Source organism: Spodoptera frugiperda, chromosome 2 (genome assembly GCF_023101765.2).
Source record: "Spodoptera frugiperda isolate SF20-4 chromosome 2, AGI-APGP_CSIRO_Sfru_2.0, whole genome shotgun sequence".
Classification (NCBI taxonomy): domain Eukaryota; kingdom Metazoa; phylum Arthropoda; class Insecta; order Lepidoptera; family Noctuidae; genus Spodoptera; species Spodoptera frugiperda.
Window position 1 is genome coordinate 3635813 of NC_064213.1, and position 23481 is coordinate 3659293.

The 23481-nt window shown below is 35.7% G+C and overlaps 3 protein-coding genes across 3 annotated transcripts in view; 1 reads left to right on the forward strand and 2 right to left on the reverse strand.

Moving 5' to 3' along the window:
• Nucleotides 1–12237: 12237 nt before the first annotated feature.
• On the reverse strand, nt 12238–15404 carry LOC118269446 (centromere protein S). Its single transcript, XM_035584561.2, has 4 exons — nt 15176–15404; nt 14788–14945; nt 14107–14173; nt 12238–12509 (listed from the first exon to the last, which is right to left on the reverse strand). The coding sequence occupies exons 1-4, from the start codon at nt 15206–15208 to the stop codon at nt 12252–12254; spliced, it is 516 nt and encodes a 171-aa protein (XP_035440454.2). The 5' UTR covers nt 15209–15404; the 3' UTR covers nt 12238–12251.
• Nucleotides 15405–16351: 947 nt separating this feature from the next.
• LOC118269447 (GTP-binding protein 128up) lies at nt 16352–21827 on the reverse strand. The gene is made up of 7 exons (XM_035584563.2): nt 21618–21827; nt 21349–21469; nt 20586–20761; nt 19732–19971; nt 19064–19232; nt 18427–18679; nt 16352–17968 (listed from the first exon to the last, which is right to left on the reverse strand). Exons 1-7 carry the CDS (start codon nt 21657–21659, stop codon nt 17866–17868), a joined length of 1104 nt encoding a protein of 367 aa, XP_035440456.1. The 5' UTR covers nt 21660–21827; the 3' UTR covers nt 16352–17865.
• A 294-nt stretch (nt 21828–22121) lies between these two features.
• LOC118269456 (uncharacterized) overlaps nt 22122–23481 on the forward strand; it is a 219648-nt gene continuing 218288 nt past the window's right edge. The window contains exon 1 of the mRNA XM_050703117.1: nt 22122–22489. The gene's annotated coding sequence lies outside the window, so the exon portion shown is untranslated. The remainder of the gene's footprint in view (nt 22490–23481) is intronic.

Sequence of the window (23481 nt, forward strand, 5' to 3'; positions counted from 1 at the left end):
CATGGACATCTGAAACACTAGAAGCGTTACAAGCGCGTTGCCGGCCTTCTGAGGGGTTAGGAGTTTAAGAATTGTTGGGGAATCGGGGATTGGGAAGATTGGGCACTTTGCGGCGGTGCATTTCTAGGACATCTTACTCGCACAGCTACATAGCTTAGTATCAGTGGAAACGGTCACTTAGTTTCACAGTTTATCTATAACTTCTCCGTAGCATAGTTACATGGCACGTCTCTGGTAGAAACACACCCTTAAAATATTTATAGGCTTGTAATGTAATATTTTATAACAAACTACTAGACGGACTCCAAAATAGAAAAATAGATTAGCCATCTATCCTATTACAACAATCAAAACTCTACACACTAACACAAAAAACCGCAACCAAACACAAACACACACACGACAAAACACACGAACAACACATAATATTTTTAAAACCATTTCATAATAATGCAATATTGATATCGAACTGTACTAATTGACAGTTCAAAGTGTAAACTCACTTACTCCCTTCGACAGTGTCACCGCAAAATTGTCCGTAGGAAAAGCGGTTTTAAAACTATTCGGTATCCATTAAAAATTAGCTCGGAACGTATTAATGCACCTCAAAGCAACGATCAGTGGGGGCCAAAAATAAATTGAACATCAACGGGTCGGTTACACTGGAGTAGAATACGGTATGATGCAAGACTGCAATTGATTATTTTCTGTAGTAGATGTTTATGGTATATTTTTATACGTGATATCGTGAAACATACTAAATTAACTAAAAATCACGGTATACTCACGTAAATTTTATTAATGGAGAAAATCTACTAGTTGTAAAATAGGCTGCACGACGTAGCCGCGTCTGTATGCTGATCATGACGAAGAGGGCTTCTGTGACTCGAAACTAGTAGACCTTTCCTCTATTAATGTACGTGAATAAACCGTGATTTTTTAGTTAGGTTTGGTGTCAGCTGGGTTATGAAAATGGATAGATATAGGTCGTAAAGTACTGGAAAACTGGATGTAATGTAAGTAGCACAGCGCAGGAACTGAATTCACAAACGCGTGATTTTACTATATGATATCAGCAATACCTCTACTCTACATCTAGACTAAAAATAAAAACAAAAACAAAATAATAAATTCACATACACACGCTATAGAAACAGGCCACTTACCGTAGCCTGAATCACAACACAGGGACGCGCAGCGCGAGGCTTGTAAACGCGTCGCGGTATCGTATAAATTCATTATCACTACCTCCTATATGACAAACAATGTCCATGTTGACGTAGCGAACCTGAAGGGAAATATTTATTATAATAATTACACTAAATAGACGGAAAATCACCAATTTTCGATGGAAAATAAAAGATTTTTTTTACTTTCTGTTTCTTAGATCGCTCTATGTAATTATTTGCCTAGATAATAGAAGAAATATACCGTATGGGGAGATCTCTTATGACTTAATTTAAACCACATAATATTTGTTGTCATCTCGACTAACGATATACAAAAAGAATGTGAATGTTTAGTTGTATTATGCTTCTGTGGACGATTACTAGTACTTGTAATTTCATTTAAATCATATGAGTAATCTTCATACTGTATAATGAAGTGGGAAAATTTGTCTGTTTGAAAAAAAAAAACTTTAACTCCATGGCTCACTTACAGAAACATTTATTACACTTTTAAGTAGCGTCATGTGGAAAGGAAAGAGTACTCTTCCTCTTAGTTAAGCAACAGCTACGTATGCACATGGTGTCTATGCGTAAGGTTTGCCATGTATTTATAGAGTACTCAGAAAACTGAATGAAATCCCTGTTAAATTCAGTACTTACATCTAAATGGTATTCACATTATGCTATACTAATCATCACTACATAGTATAAAACAAAGTTGCTTTCTCTGTCCCTTTGTATGCTTAAATCTTTAAAACCTTGATTTGGTTTTTTTAATAGATAGAGACATTCAAGAGGAAGGTTTATAATTATGTACAATATATCACCATTGCACCCATGCTAAGCTGAAGCGGATCGCTAGTACAAAACAAACAACAAAAACCACTACACTTCAACACAATATTAAATAACAGTTAAACGTGTAAACGTTGACAAAACAAACAAAACCAGACCAGATCCAATTTATCTCACATAATTATCAATAACCGAAACTCATATAGGCATCCATTAAAAAATCCATTGCATTCATAAAAGCGGGGACGGTCATCGACCGCAAAAAACTATCGGGCACTGAATAGAAAAAAAGCGAAAAAAAAAAATATGGAAAAAAAATTGTGCACACTCAAAAAGAGCGCAGATTGTCGCGGTTGGGAACCCAGTACCGTCCGTTATTAATTCTTGGACAGCCGGCTTCGACGAACCGCAGTGGACAATCGAAAAATAAAATAACTATTATTCATTTGTGCACAGATCATGTTTACAGAGGTAGCTTCACTGTTTAAATATCGAGGGTATTTGGGTATTCGTATCACTGAATGGGGGTAGGAGCATATTTTGTCCCGATATGAAATCGGTTATTATTGAGTTGTATTGGAGGGTTGTGAATACTTGGAAACGTATGATTTTATTACAATCTTGTTACAAGCAAAATAACATTTTTTTTTTAATTACAGGAATGTTTATCTCAGTTATACGTCCCAATATTGCACCTATCTTTCGAAGGCCGAGTAACTGCACCCCTACATTTTGGTTGGCCCTAACTTGGCCAAAACTTGGTCGCCAAGAGTTCTTCTAATTCCCATATTCTGACAAAATTCCCTATGAAGAACTCTTTCTTTATCTTTCGTTCAGCAGTTGATATCTTTTGGCAGATGATGATGGTAATCATTATTGACTGTTTGATTCGAAAAACTAGCGTCACTACAAGATGCGACACCAATAAGCCAATCTCAATTCATACTTTACATAACCACACACAATTTTCATCAACCAAATCCCCATAAAAGTTTCAATTCAAAAATCAAACACGCACTCTCCATCCACCTCTAACCGCTACACCGTTACCGGGTCGTACTTTTTCGCTATTTTGTAAATAATTAAGCTTAAACCAAAAAATGTCAATGCCAGTTGGCGTTCAGCGCTGAGTGGGATCAGATTGATTACGCTCAGTATTTATATTAAACGATAAATGTCAGCAGCATGATTACCCCTTTTGTGAGGAGTATGGGTTAAAGTATTCCTTTGTGTAAGTATAAAAAAAGAAGTGAAAGAGGTATCTGTCTCTTGCATTTGGGAGTTGTGGTTAAGTAACAAGCATACGGGAAGTTCTTTTAGAGTTTAGTAAGCCTATAATGCGTCTTAATTTAACAGACAACTACATGTTTAAACATTTAAAGGTGTGACTCCTCTGGTGTTGCGGGTGTCCATGGGCGGTGCTGATCGTTTACAATCAGGTGACCCACCTGATCAAATTCCATAAAAAGTAACATTACAATAAATCCATCTTGTAAACATTTTAGTCAAATGATAAGAACATTTTTAAGTGCTCATAGCAAACTACTCCATATACGTTGCTCAAAACACAAAAGCAAATGAGGAAACCAAAAATTAGTAAGCACAAAATCTAATCAATAACTAACCAAAGAATGAAGCAAACACAATGGGAAACGACAAAGGACTGAATTAACGGAACGCCGTAATTCCACTTCATCCATCAAAAAATCATTTCATTTCGTATCTGAACGGAAAGCAATATGGCGGTTTGCCGCTAAAAATTTCTAAAAAGAAACGGTTAAAACAAAAATCCTTTGACTTCCGCGGAGTTTGATTGGCTTGGGAGTGGAATTGTCCTCGATAAAGGACGCTAGGCTCGTTTCCTATGACGTGGTAGCGGATTACCTATATTGTTACATGTACACTGTACTGCTGTTTTGAAGGATACATGTGGAGGTAAAGTTGGCTAGTTGAAAAAAGTGAGCATTTATTTTAATGTCAATGTAATTGATAGTGGAAATTATCTAGGAATCTATAAATTTTGTGTATGTCTGTCCACATCTACCAAAATAAAGAATCAATCATTAATGATGATGAATGATAAATGATATTTATTTTTGTAAGTTGGTTACAAGATAAAACTTTTATACGTAAGTCTTTAAGATACTTAGATGAGACCGATATTTCCTATCCGACTAATCTGAGAAGAAATGCCGAAACAAACTCAGAGGTCATAGTCTCTTTTAAAGTCCAGACAATCAAATAAAGGATAGTATGAGAGTACAAGTTGATTCTGTAGTGCTCTTTAGAGGAAAGAATTATTTAAACCTAAGTCTTTGGCACTCTGCGTCCTAACGTGTTACATAGTAGCTAGAACCAAATACTCCCACTAACGACTTACCAAAGCTTTCCCCACACGCTACATTGCGAAACCGATACAATTACAAGTAATTCTGTATAAAACGGGACCTGTATAAGTGCACTGATTATAATGAATAATTCAAATGGCGAATATCTGCAGCCGGCCAGTATTACGGGCGCGTGGGCCGGTGTATTCAAATCCATGCTTATTAAAGTTATCTTTACTTTTGAATCCATTACGCTAACTATCAGCTAATTAATTCGTAACAGAAATATGCGGGAGTTTGCTGGATTTTTGGTTGCGTTGCTTTGCTTTGTTAGGTAGGTAGACGATTTATTTACTTTTAAATTCTTTCCTGTGTTCGTTTAGATAAAGCTTTTCAACTGTCTTTCAAAGATAATCTATGTTTCTACTTACACTAATCTCCCTTAAAATCCATCTTGTTATATGTATTGAATGCAACTTAACATTTAAATACTGTACGGTACGGTTGGCGCGATGGCTGGGCAATCGGCTACCGCGTAATGTGTAGCGGAATCGATTCCTGCACGGAACAACTCTTTGTCTGATCCACAAATTGTTGTTTCGGGTCTGGGTATCATGTGTATATGAAATTGTATGTTTGTAATCGCACCCACGACACAGGAGAGAATCATAGAGTGGGGCAAAGTTTAATTAAAAAAAAAAAATGCTATTATGGCTTCATTAATGAATAGAGCAGAGTATTCGTTGTCGCAAAATCGTGATAGGTTACTCTCGCTGTAATATAGGATTATGATAATAAATTACAAAACAGTAGCATGTAATATTTCATAATGTATACTGGCTCTTACATCTGACTTTGTCTTGAAGTTGTTGTAGAGACTATTTTCTTCTAAATTAATTAGTCAAAATGCAGAAATTAATTACATTTTTGTTTATGTTATTAATTTAACTAAAAATCAAGGTTTACTCACGTACTTTAACGGAGAAAAGCTCTATTACTTTCGAGTCACAGAGGGACTCTTTATCATGAGCAGTGTGCGCAGAAATATAAATATAATATATATTATTAATTAAATTAATTATTATGTTTTTCAGCTTACTCGCGTAACTATTTGATAAGGATGACAATATATTAAAGAAGGGTCAAATTAAAAGTTCCTTTAACCAACGAGCATGTATGAAAGGACTGATGACTGTTGAGAAATGTAAGATTCGTAGCAATTGGTGTTCCATAGTCTCTACCTATCTTGGGAGACAGGCGTGAGGTTAATTATGTATGTATCTATACTGTAAGTATAATTTCGTAAATTTTCCGTCGTATAAGCGTGAACAAACAAACATACAGATAAAGTAACTTTTTTAATACAATTATTAGTATGGATTATTGTATCTCATTCGCAATATTTTGTCCTGAGGCTAAACACGCAAAGTGAACAGTTAGATTGTATACGGGACAGTGCTGAGCGTCTGCCAATGTCACACGTTCGATGCTTGTGAGAGCAATATAATTAAAAGACATGAATTGAGAATCTATTGATATTATTATAAAAAGAAATCGCTTTTCGAGTCTGTCTGTCTGCTTTAAACGATAGAGAGCTATAAATTAAAAAAAAGGTATTTTTTATTATATAAACCGGTAAACGAGCTGACTTTTTCTGGAAATAACAAACATGATGTTATTTTTATCATAATACATTCTATTTAAAAAAAATACATCCATATATTTCGGTACCCTTTTATTTATAACAAACGTACATGTGATGCCATCTAGTATGTCTAACTGAAAGCACGTTTACTGAATATTTTGACGTTGACGATGATATACAATATAAAGTACTTTTGTGTCCCACTTTAATTATTTCTTTCTTACAAACAGCAGTGAATTGCAATAATTAAATACCAGTTTTGATTTGACAATAAGCAAATGTTTATTTCTTTACACATTTCTTCTGATAGTCTTCATCTTTGACTAACGTGTTTTTAACAATATACTGATATTAGAAGTTTTCAGAAAAACTTTAAACTTTCGTTCATACTTGGTCAATTCGGAATTAAGACAATCCTGGTTCGTTGATTGTAATTTTAGACAGTGAAAGTAAATAGACAATGTGGTTTGTTCGACAATTTCGTGTTGTAAATGCTATTAAAGAGTTAAGACATTTTAGTTTTTCAAGAACCAATCAGAATTAATCAGCCAAACAAAAGGAAACATTATTATTGTCCTCAATCAACACTCATAAAATCATATATTTTTATGGGATATTATATTACAATAACTCATTAAAATACTCCAAATACCACAAATCCAGTTCTAAAAGCAATCATTTAAAATATACCTATCTAGTTGCAACAAAAAAGCAAAATCGTGACTTATTCATACATAGCAACAAACGAGCCTGGGGCTGTCAAGCAAATCTGTCACTTATTGCGAGAGAGACAACCGCTTTCGTGGCATTAACATTTTATTAACATTTCCCGTGCGTCATTAGGGTTGAAATTTGAATATCTGTAGATCGGAAATGCACAAATTAAGCGAGTGATCTGTTCTCGTAATGAGCTGAAAGGTACGTAATGACGAGGACGGTGGACGGAACAAAACAACACTCTTGCTTACCTCAGCGACTCAGTAACGAACGGATAACCCGTTGTAAGGAGACCGCTTTCACTGTTTTGTCAAACTTATGCACTTAGAATACTGAAATGATCGTTTAAGCAAAGATAGAGAGAAGAAAATTTTGCAACCAAATTCCAAATGGCCTGTCTCTTTGTAACTGTTTAAACACACATGAATAATTATATTCTCCATTATAATTCTGTAGAATACGTTATCTCAATGATACAGCAATACCGAAAGGTATTAGCTGTCAACAGATATACATATATACACTTTTTATAATAACTATTTGAGAAGGAGGTTTACTCAGGTATATTAATTGAGAAAAACTAAGTTTCGAGTCACAAAGGACTCTTCATTACAAGCAGCGTGCGCAGACGCAGCGACGTCGTAATTAATAAAGAAAGACTACGTAAGAAAAAAAAAATATACGTAAGTAAACCGTATTTTTTTACTTAATTCAGATGCATCTACCTCTGTATGCCATAATAAATCTTCTAAACAATATCCCTAACAAATTCAACCCTAAAAACCATGACTAACCAACATCTCTCTACAAGAAACTATTATTAACTTCCATACTCCATAATCTCTCCGCCAAAAGCGACTCACAAATCAAGACCCTACAAAAGCCACCTCCATGTTCAGTAACCATCCAATACTCCTTATTAATAAGGAACGGTAGCTCTCAAGCGCACACAGACAGACAGACGGACACACGGACGCGGCGAGCGACATTTGTAATGATACTAAATAGTTGCGCGCGGTAGGTGCCCTGCAAGCGAGTAATGCGTTCTCTACTCGAACAGGATGGGGATATGCGAGATGAAGCCTATTTATTGGAAGCTTCTTTTGGTGTATTTCACCGATTGGTGACAGTAGAAGTGTGGGAGAGCCACGCTTCGGTACGACCGGAGTGATACCACGACCGCGGCCTCATAAAAGATCGACGTGAAACAATGCTTGAGTTGTGTGAGTGTGGTTACCAGAAGCCTAATTCCCCCTTCCCAATCTTCCCCATCCCCATTCCCGAACAACAACCCTTAAATTCCTGACTCCCAAAAAGCCGATAACGCACTTGTAAAGCCTCTGGTGTTTCAAGTGTCCATGGGCGGCGGCGATTGCTTACCATCAGGTAATGGGAAGAGGGGAATCGGGCCTCCGTCTGTTCGATTACCGGCATGTCTCATAAAAAAAGAGGCCCAGTTACCCACCTTCCCAACCCCCGATACCCCAAGAATCATTAAATTCTTAGGAATTTAATTTGGGGGTTAGCCCCAAAAGGCTACGTACTTGTATCGCCTCTAGAGTTTCGGGTGTCTATGTGCGGCGGCGATTGCTTGCCATGATTGATCCGTCGGCTCGTTTACCGGCTTATATTCTAAATAAAAAACAAAAAAAAAAATGTAGAAGCCACCTTTGCGAGAAAAAGGAGAGTTAGACGAGTCCGAATGGAAGAGATCGGATATGTAACTGGAATGAGGGATGGCTTAATCAAAAGAAGAGTGACTGAATAATGAAATAGTAAAGGAGAGTGAACATTATCTCTGACACTGAATAGAGAAATACCAATCAACTGGCCTTTTAGAACCACTCACACCAATAAAACAAGAAGCAGACAGAAGACAGCAGAATTTACCAAAAATATGGTGTGAAACAAAAAGTACCCAAGTCTTTTTCTGAACCCCAAAGCTCATAACGCGGTCCAGTCAATAAGTCAGAAGCACCTATCTGCGTAATGTCTCGGCGGGCATTTACATATTTTAATGAGCACCGGAGGCCTATCTCCTAGCTAGCTACTAGGTAGGCGGCCACAGGTACCCAAGTACTGCTCTCACCCGCTTTGTGTGATGGATGTGGCCGATTTGCTTTTTGCTTGTTCAATGCAACCGTTTGAGATTATTGGGAATTAATTAGAATCGCTTTTTTGTTTCAGTTGTCGAAGCGGCTTTTGATTGGTTGATGGTGACGTTTGATGTGTGGGGAAGTAATTAGTTACCTATATGACGACTTGGAGATCCTATCGTAGGGCATAAGATTTGTTTTTAAGAAGATATGAGCTGGTTATGTCTAATAGTGAAGTTTATGCTTTGAAGTAAGATGTGTTCATCAGTTTTATGTAACTTTAAAAAGTAATTTCCATGGTTACTGCTATTTCTGTGTCAATATTTTGACTGCACGGTTGATGCGGTGTCGCGGGTTTGATTCCCGCACGAAGCAACTCTTTGTGTGATCAACAAATTGTTGTTCCGAGTCTGGGTGTGAAGTGTACGTGAACTTGTATGTTTGTAAACGCACCCACGACATAGGAGAAAATCCAATGTGCGGCAACATTTTTTGTAAGGTGAAAGAAATGTAGTATACTAATTTAGTTACCAGGTTTACTTTCCTATTCACTTTAAGCAATTATTCTAATAGAGCATTTATTTGTCAACAGCCAACGGTGTAAGCACCATTATAGTCAACTGTGGCATTTTACACAAATAAGAGCTATCTCGGATCACTTTGCTGTATAGGAGTGGAGCAATTACTCAACCAGACAAAACCAATGGAGTCATTGGCTTCGAAACGAAGCCAGCATTTGGAACTGATATCAAATATATTCAGAAAGTAGCTGTTAACATTAGCCTAAGTGTACTTTGGGGGGGATTGTCTCGTGCATATTCATTGGACGTCTGGGGGACACTGCTGATAATTAGGGAGCCCTAATTGATGGTAAAATCTATGGTGCTAGAGCTCTTTTATTTTGTATGGAGTGTGAGAGGGGGTTAGATAGGGTAGTAGACTCGATTTAAGTTCGTATTCAAGTTAAAGTTTTCTTTTTAAGTCATCTTTCTTCTTCAAACGTGATTATTTTTCGTATTTTAAAATTAATCACTAACTTGTAGACAAATAATAAATAATATTTATTTTTGCAAATAGGTTACAGTATAACTTCTTTTACACGTCAACAAGACTCCTTGTCCACACTTTTTCCATTTATATTCGATATGCTAGGCTTTATTAATAACATTATAACATCATGCCTGATTTATTTAACAGTCGAAATATTATCATGACAATTATCAAAAACAATTTCACAACATCATTGATCCAATTCCGTTAAATATTAAACAGGACACTGCCTACACCGACACAGTTAGTCGAAGCATTTTAGAAAAAAATAAAATTAAAAAGTTGTTGCTCTCACAATCAGACAGGGCTCAGCAACATAACTCATTTATTCCTGTACTCTTGTATACCTGATATATGTGTTTACCCTACATGAAATTCATTAACAAAGCCGCCTAATAACTTCCCCCCACGGGTGGGTGGTCAATGGGGGGGCAGGTTGACAAACAGCACCCTGTAATGTGCTACTGTTGAATTGCAAAAATCTCATTATGCTCTAACTGTCGTTATAGGAGTAATTAACTACCGTGGACAGGAGGTGCGGTGGAGTCGATTCGAACAAAACTTTTCTTCGAATGCAGGCCATAATAGCTTTATTAATTTCTCGGAAATATTGCAAGGTTTCATATACATAGTACTCAGTTTCACTAGTACTGATGACTGTCTTGCTTTTCATGGACCAAACAGCGTGAATCGTATCGTAGGACACCTGATTTCTTGCTTGCTTGCGAATATTGACAACAACCCTTAAACTCCTAATATCCCCAAAAGACCGGCAACGCACTTGTAACGCCTCTGGTATTTCGGATGTCCATTGGCAGTGATTGCTTGCCATCAAATGATCCGTCTGCACGTATACCGGCTTATACCATTAAAAAGAAGTCTGAAGTTCTCTCTTGCCCACCCAGGACAGGACAAATAATTTTATGGATTTTCATCCCCACAAAAAGTATCAATTAATCCTAAACTGCGATTTGTTCAAAATGGAGACTGCAACGTTTACATTATTTAGGAAGTTGGGATGGATATGCTTCGATAGTCTCTTCGGATGCCGTTCAAGGTTCGAGATACCGGAGCCCCTACATTACGGCAGTTCCGGATCGAAAGCAACTGCACCCGCAGGATATCCATTAAATTTTCACACGTTAGACCGTCTGTCAATAGAGGTAGAGCTCCTTTAAAGATCTTGATTAAAAAGTGAAGATGATACCTGTTTGTTTGAAGCTATGTACATTGATGTGTCAGAAGTTAGCTTATTTTTCTTGACATACTTATCATGTTAAGTTTCCCACAAAGATCATGCTTCTACCATTTATATTTTGTGTCTATTATAAACTAGGTATATAATATCATATTCGTCTATTAGCATTCCATATAATATACGGTCTACTGACCGTGTTTGAACTTAGTACGCGTTTACTTCACGTTGAACGAAAACGAAATAAGAGCTCGTTCGACGCCGTGGTTGGCCAGCGCGAATGAACTAACCAATCAGAGTACAGAACTCGCTGCCATTTTGATCTCGTTAAACGTAAAATGAATTCGTACTAAGACTGTTTATAAAAATTCTTGTAACTTAAATACTTCAAAAATGACTGATAAAAAATGGACTTCGAAAATGAGCTTACATCAAGCACCTATTAACATCATCACCATCAACCTACCGAAGCCCATTACTGAACAATGCCAATCAACTACCTAACCAAAGACTTACAAAAACCTAAAGCAACATTAAAAACTGTTAACCAAACCGTTTAAGTATCATCTCAATACATTTCCCTGTGCCATGGTAATTGTGTTTCGTTATAACGAGTTTTTTGGTGAGCGCGGTGACTCGACCCGCGGTGAACCTGTGTTTTGCTTTGCTCATTTCACTCCCCATAAGATCGGTGAATACGGGAATTTAACTGGGAATGCGAATGTGCCTGATGCGATAAAATGCTGTGGAAAAGGTCACGGATACAGTGGACATTGGACTGTTTCGCAATGAGGTTGTTGGTAGGGAAATGGAGGTGTGAAATGTTTTTCGCTAATTAATTACTTATGTTGTAATGTATTTAAAGGGAAGATGATCAGTTTAACGAGTTGGTCCGGAAGCGACGATCTATGAAATGGATAGAACGATCTAAATATTTTTAAGATCTGTCAGTTTTTTTTTATTTTGTAAGCCTCTACTCTAAACGATCCTACGGCTCACCTGATGGTATGCGATTACCGCCATCCATGGGCAAATGAAACACCCGAGGCGTTACAAGTGCGTTGCCGGCCTTTTGGGGATTAGGAATTTAAGAGTTGTTGGGGAATCGGGGATTGGGTAAATTGGGTATTTGGGCTTCCAGTAACCTCACTCACACAACGAAACACAATGCAAGCGTTGTTTCAAGTCAGTTTTCTGTGAGGCCGTGGTATCAATCTAGATACAAAAAAAAAACAAGAATATGTTACAGAAAGAGTTTTAATCAAACGTTAAATCAATCATATTATCATCATCAATATCCATATTATCGAAGTTCGCTGTTTCATTCTCTTTTTCATCTTGTTTCAAATTTTCTGCAACATTTTGCTTCGACGTCGACGGTTCAGGGTCTTTTTGCTTGGCATTTGTGTTTTCTAGCACTCTTTGTTTTGATACTGGTGTTTCTGATGGCTTACCTACTACAGTCTTTCTTCGTTTTTCTTTAGGACTCGGTGTTATAGCGTCCAGCCGACTTTTCTGTAAACGATAAAACGTTTCGATTCAAATATTTTCTTGTTTTGGAATGGGTGTGATTTAGAATGGTGGATTTAGTTTCTTTTTATGGAATAAGCCGGTAAACGAGCAGACGGATCACCTGATGGTAAGCAATCGCCGCCGTCCATGGACACTTGAAACACCAGAGGCGTTATAAATGCGTTACCGGCCTTTTGGGGGTTAGGAATTTAAGGGTTGTTGAGGAATCGAGGATTTGGAAGATTGGAAATAGGGGTAATTGAATTTAGTTAAAAAACGAAAGCTATCTACAAAAATATAGGAAATATAAATCTCATACCCTTTTAAAAGCAATTACAGTCTTGTTTCAAATATTTGCTCTGCATTCATTAGGTTCAACTTGACATTAATTAGTTTCATCTAGACATAAAAAAATACCTTTAAAGGTACGCGTCCACAGGCCCGCATCGTACGCATAGCACGCAACGGATTTTAGTTTGTCTTGTATAGAAACTCATACAACTGCGTCCACTGATCCGCATTAGCAATGCCTACATGCGATGCGTACTGATGACGTCATACAGAATGCGTACGATGCGTGCGATGCGTACGATGCGGGTCTGTGGACGCTTGCCTTAAAGCAATATCCCTTTTTCTCTTTACTCTAGAATCAGAAGAATTGACAAGCACTTTCTAACGTGCAGTATACAAAGCGTGCAACTAAAAATCGTGACCTCACACCGATTAGTTCATCAAACTGGTGTAATAAGTCAATTAGGCATATCATTTCGACGTGAAAACAGCAATTGCATAAATAAACAGGTCCATCACACGGCTATTTAAAGATTCAACATCGGATTTAAATTTAAAATCGTTGTTAATATAACTCGGATCGGAATACCGATTCATCGGTTAAGTTTCGGAACGAGTTGTGACTGCTGACTTTTTAAATGTGATTTATAAGTTCGATGTTTGAATAATGAGGTGCGATTTCGATTATAATTTTCGTGTAAGTTCGTTTTTTGAATCGTCTTTTAACGGTTGCTTTAGTATTCGTTTTAGTAGCTGTTGAAAGGTTTTCGAACTCGGTGTTAGTGGTTTAAAATACTTTGTGCCAAAACCTTTAAGTTTGACTGCTTCATTGATCTCAGGTTGGATAATCGGGTCAGTCAAAGTATTGATGGGCTTTTTTCGGCTTTTCGAAAATTTCTCATTAGTATCAAGGAGTCTGGAATCCTATTACACCCTATTATATGGGAGTTATATACAGGGTGTAAGCGGAACGCTCCCGAAAAACGCCACAAATTGTTTATGTTTTTATAATTTTAATCGTTTTTGTGTTTGTATTATTCATGCTATATTAAAATTCAGCATTAGATTACAACTATTATTACTTAAAATAAACATTGAATTCTTTTTTTTTTTTTTAATAATACACGTTTTTTACCATCACCTGTTTGCGACGTTTGGGAGCGTTCCGCTTACACCCTGTATATTATAACACATGGAGAAAAGTGGGTGTACATTGTACAGTAGCATGTGCCTGTCTAACCCTTTAGATTAAAATATGAATAATCTGGTGGTACCTAGGTGATAGAAACTGACATAGAAATTGAATTACCAAGGAAGGACACCTTCTCACAAGGAGTTTGACGTCATCAGCGGTGATTGTAGAACGTTTGGCGTGCCTGTAAATAAATAATTGTAAATTAACTAATCACGGTTTACTCACGTACATTAATGGAGAAAAGTTCTACTAGTTTAGAGTCACAGAGAAATTCTTCATCATGAGCAGCGTGCGCAGACATGGCCATTTTTAGTTAATGTCGTATGTCTCACGATAGTTATTATAAAATTAAATAATTGTAATTGGTAAATTTCATTATTACATCATACTTAACAATGAATTAGTTACACTACCTAGATAGTTAACAGGATTTTTAAACTTATAATTAATAATAAAGGAGTTTCAATATTATAATTCATTAATAATGAATAACTAACTAGTAGGTATGTGTCACGTTTAAAAAATATCTGTGGGTCATGAAAATTCATGATTCTACTCAAAAATGGAACCTGGGAGTTCAGTTCTTGCAACATTGTTGCAAATACTGACTACCCGTGAGGCCGTGACTTTGGTCAAGTTGTCAGTTGTTATAGTTAAAAGTTATTTCCCTAATTAACATAAAGGTATAATGCTAACAAACAGATTGATGTATCAGATAAATGAATGTCTAATTCATTAGCCACACGGAAAACATAAGACGAAAAAAAAAGAAAGAAAGAAACAATCGGTACAAACTTTGCAAAAGCTTCCAAATCGGCGCCGTACACTGCCAGTTTCTTATAAACAAGTTCTGCAACAATTTCCACAGCTGGCTTTGTTATCTCCAGACCAAGGAAATGGCAAGTTTCCGAGCCAATAGTTCGCACATCCCGGTGCAAAGCCGCGCGAATTTTCTAAAAGCAGAAATTTGAGATTAACGCCATCTATGAAATTCAACTAAAATCACTACAGCAGTAGGCTGCATATTAGTTAGTTCTTAAGTGTAGCTATAGATGGCGCTAAAATGATATTAATTTTCAATTGTTTTTGATAAGTCTCAATTGAACAATAGGTAGTTTAATCATATTTACATGGAAGATATTTATAAAATAACTTGAAGTATATAATTAAACCGAAAACTTACTTGTGTTGACGATAGATTTTCAAAAGACGACATTTTCTTCAATAGTCTTATCTGGAGTTACAATCAAAATAAATAGACATCATTATCTCTTACTTTTATCACTCATCTTGCAATATAAGAGAAAAGTTAAAGCAACTGAATGAAACTAAATATTAAAATACATAAATACTTTTAACAATAACATAACCTATCTAACTAATGAAAACAAACGAAAATTCAAAACATTCAAACTGTCACTTGTCAGTTTTTTGACTGTTAAGTTTTTTTTTAAGATTTAATAACTTGAGTCATAGGAAGATTCAGTCTCATTTTAATTAGTAACTTCCATATTGTGTTAGAATAGTTACGGACGAATTTAAGTCTAAAAATTTATTGAATTGTGGCATATTTCATGAGTCCCATTTTGTCCCATAAGTTATGAGGTGATCGTGAGCCACTTGCCATCTAAGACAGTACAACGTACGGTCTACTTGGCTTAATTTCCAACTACGGGCGATTCTCTGCAACTCTTACGAGTGACGCTCGCAAGATTTGAGAATAGGGGACTAAAGAGACTTATCATATTAGTGGTTAGGGTGCGTCTGTAGTGCGAGATGGGCGCGCAGTAAACGCATCACGTACACGCCGTCACAGCGCAACGAGGACGTCGCGTTGCTATAAGTAATTTAAATACCTACTTAAATTGTATGTACCTATGTTGTCTTTTGAACTGTTTGTGTTAAATTAATAAATATAATATTATACTTTCTTTTTGGGTATTAATACCCAACTTTAAAAAAGTATAATATTGCGCGACAGCGGACTTAAATCCGCGGCGCATTCACTACGCAGCCACGATGTGTTCGTTGTCTAGCCGTACCCGTTACGTATGCGTTGCGAGATCGTTTTTTAAACACTTAACTATGGCTCGTCTTTGTCTCTTGGCCATAGTTACTTGGGTCGTTGAGATTGAGGCGCTGACGAGTTATCTTTTTTAAACGTTATCTCACATTAGGATTTTCATCTGTGACGTGGCTGCGTTAACAAACATACAAGTTCACAGAGACATGCCACCCAGACTCGAAACAACAATTTGTGGACCACACAAAGAGTCGCCAGGTCGCAAATTGGGGCTTATACTTAAACGGTAAAAATTTAATGGTGGTCCGTTATTAGGTAAAAAAAATAAAACATCTATTTTACGATTTTTATATATTTATATAATGAGCATTCTGTACAACACAAGTTAACCCATGGTTACTGAAATCAAAACGTACCTATGCCTAGACTGGTCGGATTGCCAATTTAGGAACAATTTTATCGAGTCTACCTAATTTCTATTTATTTATTGAATACGAAAAGGTAATTACTAAAAATATAACATTTTGGTTAATTTCCCTTTCTAATAAACATTACAATCTTGTAAATCCAAAATTAATTTGAAAGTCATAATTTATAGACCCAAATGTCCATTTATATCAATGAGGGCTTTCGACTTTATGCGATATTGTTTATAGTTGATATTAGTGAATCAGGTGTACGGTCCCATGTACATAATTAGCTTGGTTGAGAAAATGCATCGTCCGATTGGTATAGGCGCATCGGGAAAGAGGGCAATATTTGCTGTTGGGTCTAAAACAATTACACGTTTTACTATAGTATACTATAAGTATAGTAGTATACTTTATTTGTTAGGCTTTCAATCCGATCCGAAGGTTGATTTTCGACCTAATCTGATCTCATCTTCCTTTCCCGGCCACTATCTAGCCAATAAATCATATAGGACCACACAATAATCATTAACCGATTTCATGAAATACTTTATAGTTGTCAATAGATCTAACATTACACATTTTTATCAATGCGAAAATCCTCATTGGTAAGGCTAACCAACTTCCCAGTCCTTGAATAAGGTAGATACCTTTTAATGTTGTCATATAAAATGAAACTGAGGGCTTAGTACGAGTTTGTTTTACGTTCGAGATCGAAACGAGAGTGACTCTGATTGATTGGTTTTATTCTATCCGGCCAGTCACAGCGCCGAACGCGCTCTAGTTTCGAATTCGTTAAACGTAAAGCAAACTCATACTAAGGTTACTGTTTACTTTATAAATTATTATTATTAAAAACTTCAGGTTAAGGCGAGCATAACTGTTGGCTTATAAGTAAATGCAAATTGAGAAAAAGTTACAAAAACTCAATGCAAACATACTTATTCTTTACATAGAATTTTCTTTACCAACAATAACAGAATGTATTTTGAGTATCTGATGAAGGAATAGAAATGAATCATCGAAAGTTAAATGCAATCCCAAACTGCTTGGCCAAATTGGATGGTTTATTTTTTGTCCTGTTCGCTACTTTAAGACAATTCAATTGTGTGAGAGCCATGCTTCGACACGAATTGCCGGCTAAACCAGAGTGACAGCGTCACAGAAAATCGACGTGAAACAACGCTTGCGTTGTGTGAATAATGTTACCAAATTCCTAACCTTCAGTAACATAAGAACTTAACATCTTTATAATAATTTACACTTATGGTTACATATCGCATGAAATTACTGCCTACACAATCATTTATATTTTTACGAAAATATGCAGAACTTAACACTTGGAATTCATCAGACACTCAAAATCCTAAACATTTATATTTCATTCTCGTTTCGCAAAAATATATATATTTGTATATATCTTCCAGTACATGTTACGTTTTAGACTTTCTTCACGATTTGGACAACGTCTTCGTCAGATAGCACGTGGTCGATACCAACTTTTTGAGGCTGATGCTTCACGGAAGAACCCCAGACGAGAGCACTGGAAATAAAATAAAAATGAATTATATAATGTACTAAATATTGTCTACATTTAGAACTAACATTTCGTTATGCATGAAAAGATTGATGACTATTGATGAAGCGAAAGAGGTATGTAAGATTCGTAATAATTGGCGTTCCATTGTCTCTGCCTACCCCAATGGGCAGACAGGCGTGACAATGCGAGACCGACGGTATTAAATTAAGATGGATGAGGGATTCATAAATACCAAGAAGTATGACAGAATTAGTGAGAGATCTATAGCAAGCATCTATACCCGAGGTGAACCTGGGTTGAAATGAAAACTTCAATAAAAACAACCTAACTACTAAAACTTAACAAACAATGGTCTGAATGCAAACTCAAATATTACATTAGAATAGCTACTAGTTTCCAAACTAGGTCACGCTTATTCCACCTGTATAAACAATCTAAACAAATGAAATATTTCTACTTACTATTTGAATTCCTTTACAATGGACCTATGGAGTTTATTACAGAAATCTTCGACACTGGTGCGGTCCGCATGCAATACAACTGGGGCGTTATAATCCGGCAGTTGTCCTTTAGGCTTAGTGTATATCCTGATTAGTTTCAAGTATTCCCACATTTTCTCCAATAAGTCATCGAAGTTCCATTTGTGATGAGCCGAGATGGGTACGCAATGTGGTATCTTGTAAATTACATCCAATTCTTCTATGCTGATTTGATCTGTGAAAGAATATATACTTTTAAAATAGATTTAATAAATGTTTGATGGCATAAGATATCTTATTGCCAACCTGCATTGAGCAAGTGTTGTACTGCTTTGCTTAAACTTTTATGCATGCGAGAAGAGGCTTTGGTCGGCCACTTCTAGACTGTTGATGATAAGATATCTTATACTTATACGGCATTCAAGCAGCTACTGATAGAGAGTAGTTACTTCCCAATTTGATTATAAAATGAAGGAAAAAATTAAGTAATAAAAAAATAAAAACAACTAAATTATGTTGTCATAATGAAGCTCTGTAAATTTGTTTTATTGTGGGTGACACTGATTAATCTGATGATTTGGTCTATATTAAAACTTTAAAATAATAATTGCACACTTACCAATCTTATTGAGTAGATAAATACAAGGCATGTACACTCGGTTCCCTTCAATCACATCGATCAGGTCGTCACTGTTAGCGTCGTACCGAAGGGTTATGTCAGCATTGTGGATTTTGTATTCTGACAAAATTGTCTTCACTGTTTCTATGTCCAACTCAGTTTGTGGGCACTGGGAAAAAAAAGAAGATTAATTTAATTTTAAAGTAATTCCTAGTTGAAAAACAATTATTTAATGGAATAAAATAATGTTTAATTCTGTGATAAGACTTAAAATAACACTTTATCACATTGATGAATTAAAATTAAGCTAAAAACAAAGTCATAGGTTACAGTCTTTTTCCAATTGGAATGTGAATTGGAGTCTCTTTCTCTTTCTATGTGAAAGAGTGTGAATATAATAAACATTTGCTGCCATGCTATAAAGTGTGTTATTACTGAGAAGTCACTATTTTAAATGAAAAAGCTTATTGATATTGATAGCTTAGCTTAATTCTTGGATCAAAGGCAGATTTTATATTTATACATGTTGTAATAATAATAAAACCCTAAGGTTGACTGGTAGAGAATGCCATATGGTATTAAGTTTGGCTTATGTATAATTATTCAATTGTATTGTGTATATTAAAGATTAAAAAAAAATGAAAATAGAAAGAAGAGAATTAACTTACGGTAGTATTCAAATTAATTCCACCCTTATCTTTTTTCCTAAAGTGTATGTTTGGTGGTTGTTTGTTTAACCTCAGTCCGAAGCCCTCCAACTCGTGTTCGATCAGTTTCTTGTGCTGCAACGGTTTCAGTACATCCAGTACTATGAATATAAGACTGCAAGTTCTGGCGACGGCGATGACTTGACGACCACGACCCTTGCCGTCCTTAGCACCCTCGATAATACCAGGGAGATCGAGCAGCTGGAAGTAGAAAGAGTAGAAGAATTAATTACATTGTTTTCATCATCATATCAGCTGTAGGACATCTACTGCTGAATAAAGGTATTCCTCAATGGGATCTAAGTTGGCTGGTTGGAAACAACATACATTACATTGCATTATCAGGTCAATTATAAGAGAGAGGCTGAGAAATCAACTATTGTGCATATTTTTTAACCCATTTACTGCCTATATGCGATAAATCTTACCATGTCCCTGCTGCTCATATTGTATTGCTATGACGGAGAACATGCATGGAACACTCTTGCTCAATGAAGGTTGGCGATTTCAAACTCATAATTAGAAATTATAAACTTAGGTTTCCTCACCATGTTTTCCTTTATCATTTGTCAGTGGTGTCTAATAGGTATAATCTTAGAAAGTATAACTAAAAAGTCACATTGGTACTTTGCTGTTGATGGGTTTTGAATACATCTCATGCATAAGTAGCAGGCATCTTAAACCACAGAGCCACCACAACATCAATTGATTAGACGAAAACATCAATTGATAATAGAATCTTATTGTTTCTATTATTGGTAATTGTTATGTTAAGTTTTCCCCTAGTTATAATAAAATAAAAAACTATATTCTACCTGAATCTTAGCTCCCTTGTATTTAATACAGCCTGGCACAGTTGTCAGGGTTGTGAACTCATATGCTGCCACTTCAGAGTACACTCCAGCTAAGTTAGACAGCAAAGTAGATTTTCCCACAGATGGAAATCCTACAAACCCGATACGGGCGTCACCAGTTTTGGCGACATCGAAACCTGGAAAGAAATGAAATGGTATTTAAATAAGATGTTTTTACATGTACCCTTTGTATAAGTTTGCTTTATGTTTAAAGTAATCAAACCTTCGGCACTCTGATTGGCCATCTTGAACAACCCACCAATAAGAGTGCTGACCATGCTCTCGTTTCAATTAGTTATTTAAAAATAAAGCAAATTCGCACTAAGGGTACAAATCTGGATACTAAATAAAATAGTAGTCTGTTGATTTTGATTTCAACCTTATTTTGTTATAATAGAATTTTAATTCTAAAAGTATTTTTATTTTTCTTTTCCAACATCTGTAGTAAGTTAGGCAATCTGCCTTCTATCAGCTGACAGCTAGCAACTACACATCAAAAGCATATGTATAAAATTTTTTTATTTGAGTTAGTAGAATAAATACTGATGTTTAACATTTTGGTTTTTTTTATTTAACTATAAAAGTTACTGTTAGTTATTTATAACAGTAACATAATAAACTGTTGGTTTACTTTATAAAGAAAACCAAAGATGTAAGTATGTAATAGCTCATTCAAATAGAAGCTATGTAATTAGATAGAATTTTCATTAAGTTTTTTTTTTACCTTCACCGGTCGCACCGCCGCCACCCTTGGGAGTGATGAGCTCTCGCCTCAGTTTAGCTAACCGGGCTTTAAGTAGACCTAAATGGAGTGCTGTGGCTTTATTCTTTTGCGTTCGAGCCATCTGTAAACAAATACAACCTTACACTGTAACCATTCACCTTTAAAGCCATTGTAAATAATACTAGCACCCTATAATCAAAGAAATAAGTATATTTCTTAGTGTTTTGTACAATTAAAATTCTACAATTTGTAATATAACCTCTACCAACCTCGGACTCTATAGCCGCAATTTTCTCCAGTATTGTACTCATTTTCGCGGTTTTCTTGTAACTAGCTTGCTAATAACACTGGGAACAACAAATAAGTTATAATCTAAGCTAAAACTTGCTTTAATTGATATAAAAATAGAAGGAAGCGTGTCAATTTCTATTCGTGTACAAGTTTCCAGAACACGGCTTTGACGTGACAGTTCATCTCCAACTTTGCCATCATTTGAGTTTTAATTATACGTAGTTGCCATATACAAAAACGATTTATTAAGTTTTCATTTTACGTATAAAATAAATGTTGATTTTTTATTATAGTATTAGCAGCTTTGTGGATCCAGTAACATAAATTCTATTTTATTTTATAGCTATATACTGACAAAGATATTTTTGTAGTACGTCTAGTGTGCGTTAGTAATTTTACAACAAACCGCTAGATGGCGCTAAAAGCGTCTAAAAGAAACTTATCACGTGGAAATGCTTTTCCCGCAGGTTTGCGCAGCGTAACTAAAGGAAAGGAACAGTGGAAAACTGTTTGCTGGGCTGGGTCCGCTGGGTATGTTAGACACAGGCATGCTTCAGTACCACCTTAGGCGTCGGAGGGTAGAGTTCGCTTCGCTGTTTGCCTAACCGACTCAAGTTACGAACGTAATCTTGTTGGAAAAATGTTTTCCTCGAGTTCTCGTGTTACTTAAATGTTTCAATGTGGTGTTTAGGGATTGTTAGTAATTCTATTAAATATTTTTTTGTGTAAATATTAACTTGTAAATCTTAAATTTAAATTCTTTCGGACTACGTGTTGTGTAAAAGTATAAAAGTAGTTATTATGTATTGGTAAATGAATTAGTGCGGTAAAATGTGTATTTAAAATTTCGGTGAGTTGGTATTCATTTATTATTTAGGTTTAAGTACGAAGTAACTTTATTAATTATTATGTTATCGGCTTACTCACGTAGGTAACTGTTTGACGAGGAACTCGACTAGTTTCAAGCCATGCTAAGTAGGTAACAGCGCGACATTCGCCGCGTCGTGTGTCGTGGAATGCTACCTATGATTATGAGCCTCTAGTATGACTTGAAACTAATCGAGTACCTCGTCAAATAGTTACGTGAGTAAGCCGATAACATAATAACAATTATTAATTTCGTATGTCTCACGAAAGTTATAATAAAATTAAAGTAACTTTAGTTTTTGCATTGCATTTTAGATTAATTGTATATTAATCGACGCCCCCAAACAATAACTCGGTACCGAATCAGAATTACAGGTATTTTTTTTTATCAAATATCTTTTCATCGAGTAGGACTATTGAAGTCGTTGATGTTTTAAATGAAAGCATTTTTTGCGAAGTATGATTATGACATTAAAATTAAATTCATATGATTACAAAACCTAGTAATTTATATAAACAAATAACCAATATTACCGCGCAAAAACATAGGTAATAAGTTCTTTTTTGAAGTCGGTTAAAAAAGAATTGATAAAGCTTTAAGAAATAAATCAGACATTCGTTTTTATGTTATGACTGTCGTTGGAACCACATCAATGTCTTCTGTCACGGATTTAAAGGCCATGAATACTAAGACACGATATTTTAGTGTCTATTCGCAATGGCTACCTATAAACTTGAGGATTTAATGGAGGTTATTCAATGAAGAAGTGCTGGTATTACTAAAGAGTAAAGGTCTCTCTTGCAAAGTCTGATTAGAGGCCGAAATTAATTAGGTACCCTCAGTCCAAAAACTGTGGGATATTTCGAAGACTTAAGATAGATTTTTTGACATTATTTGTATGGAGTTGTTGTGAGAGAAAAAAGGAGGTCGATTCAGATATTTTTCATGAATTTGGACTTGAAATTTGAGTAAAG

Excerpts from the sequence above, each read along its gene's own strand:
- LOC118269446 (XM_035584561.2), bottom strand. The coding sequence starts at position 15,208 with ATGTCGTCTTTTGAAAATCTATCGTCAACACAA. Across the intron at positions 14,946-15,175 it reads AAAATCTATCGTCAACACAA|AAAATTCGCGCGGCTTTGCA; the intron begins GTAAGTTTTCGG and ends TTCTGCTTTTAG. Across the intron at positions 14,174-14,787 it reads GATTTGGAAGCTTTTGCAAA|GCACGCCAAACGTTCTACAA; the intron begins GTTTGTACCGAT and ends ATTTATTTACAG.
- LOC118269447 (XM_035584563.2), bottom strand. The coding sequence starts at position 21,659 with ATGAGTACAATACTGGAGAAAATTGCGGCTATAGAGTCCGAG. Across the intron at positions 21,470-21,617 it reads TTGCGGCTATAGAGTCCGAG|ATGGCTCGAACGCAAAAGAA; the intron begins GTTGGTAGAGGT and ends ATTTGTTTACAG. Across the intron at positions 20,762-21,348 it reads CGGCGGTGCGACCGGTGAAG|GTTTCGATGTCGCCAAAACT; the intron begins GTAAAAAAAAAA and ends ATTTCTTTCCAG.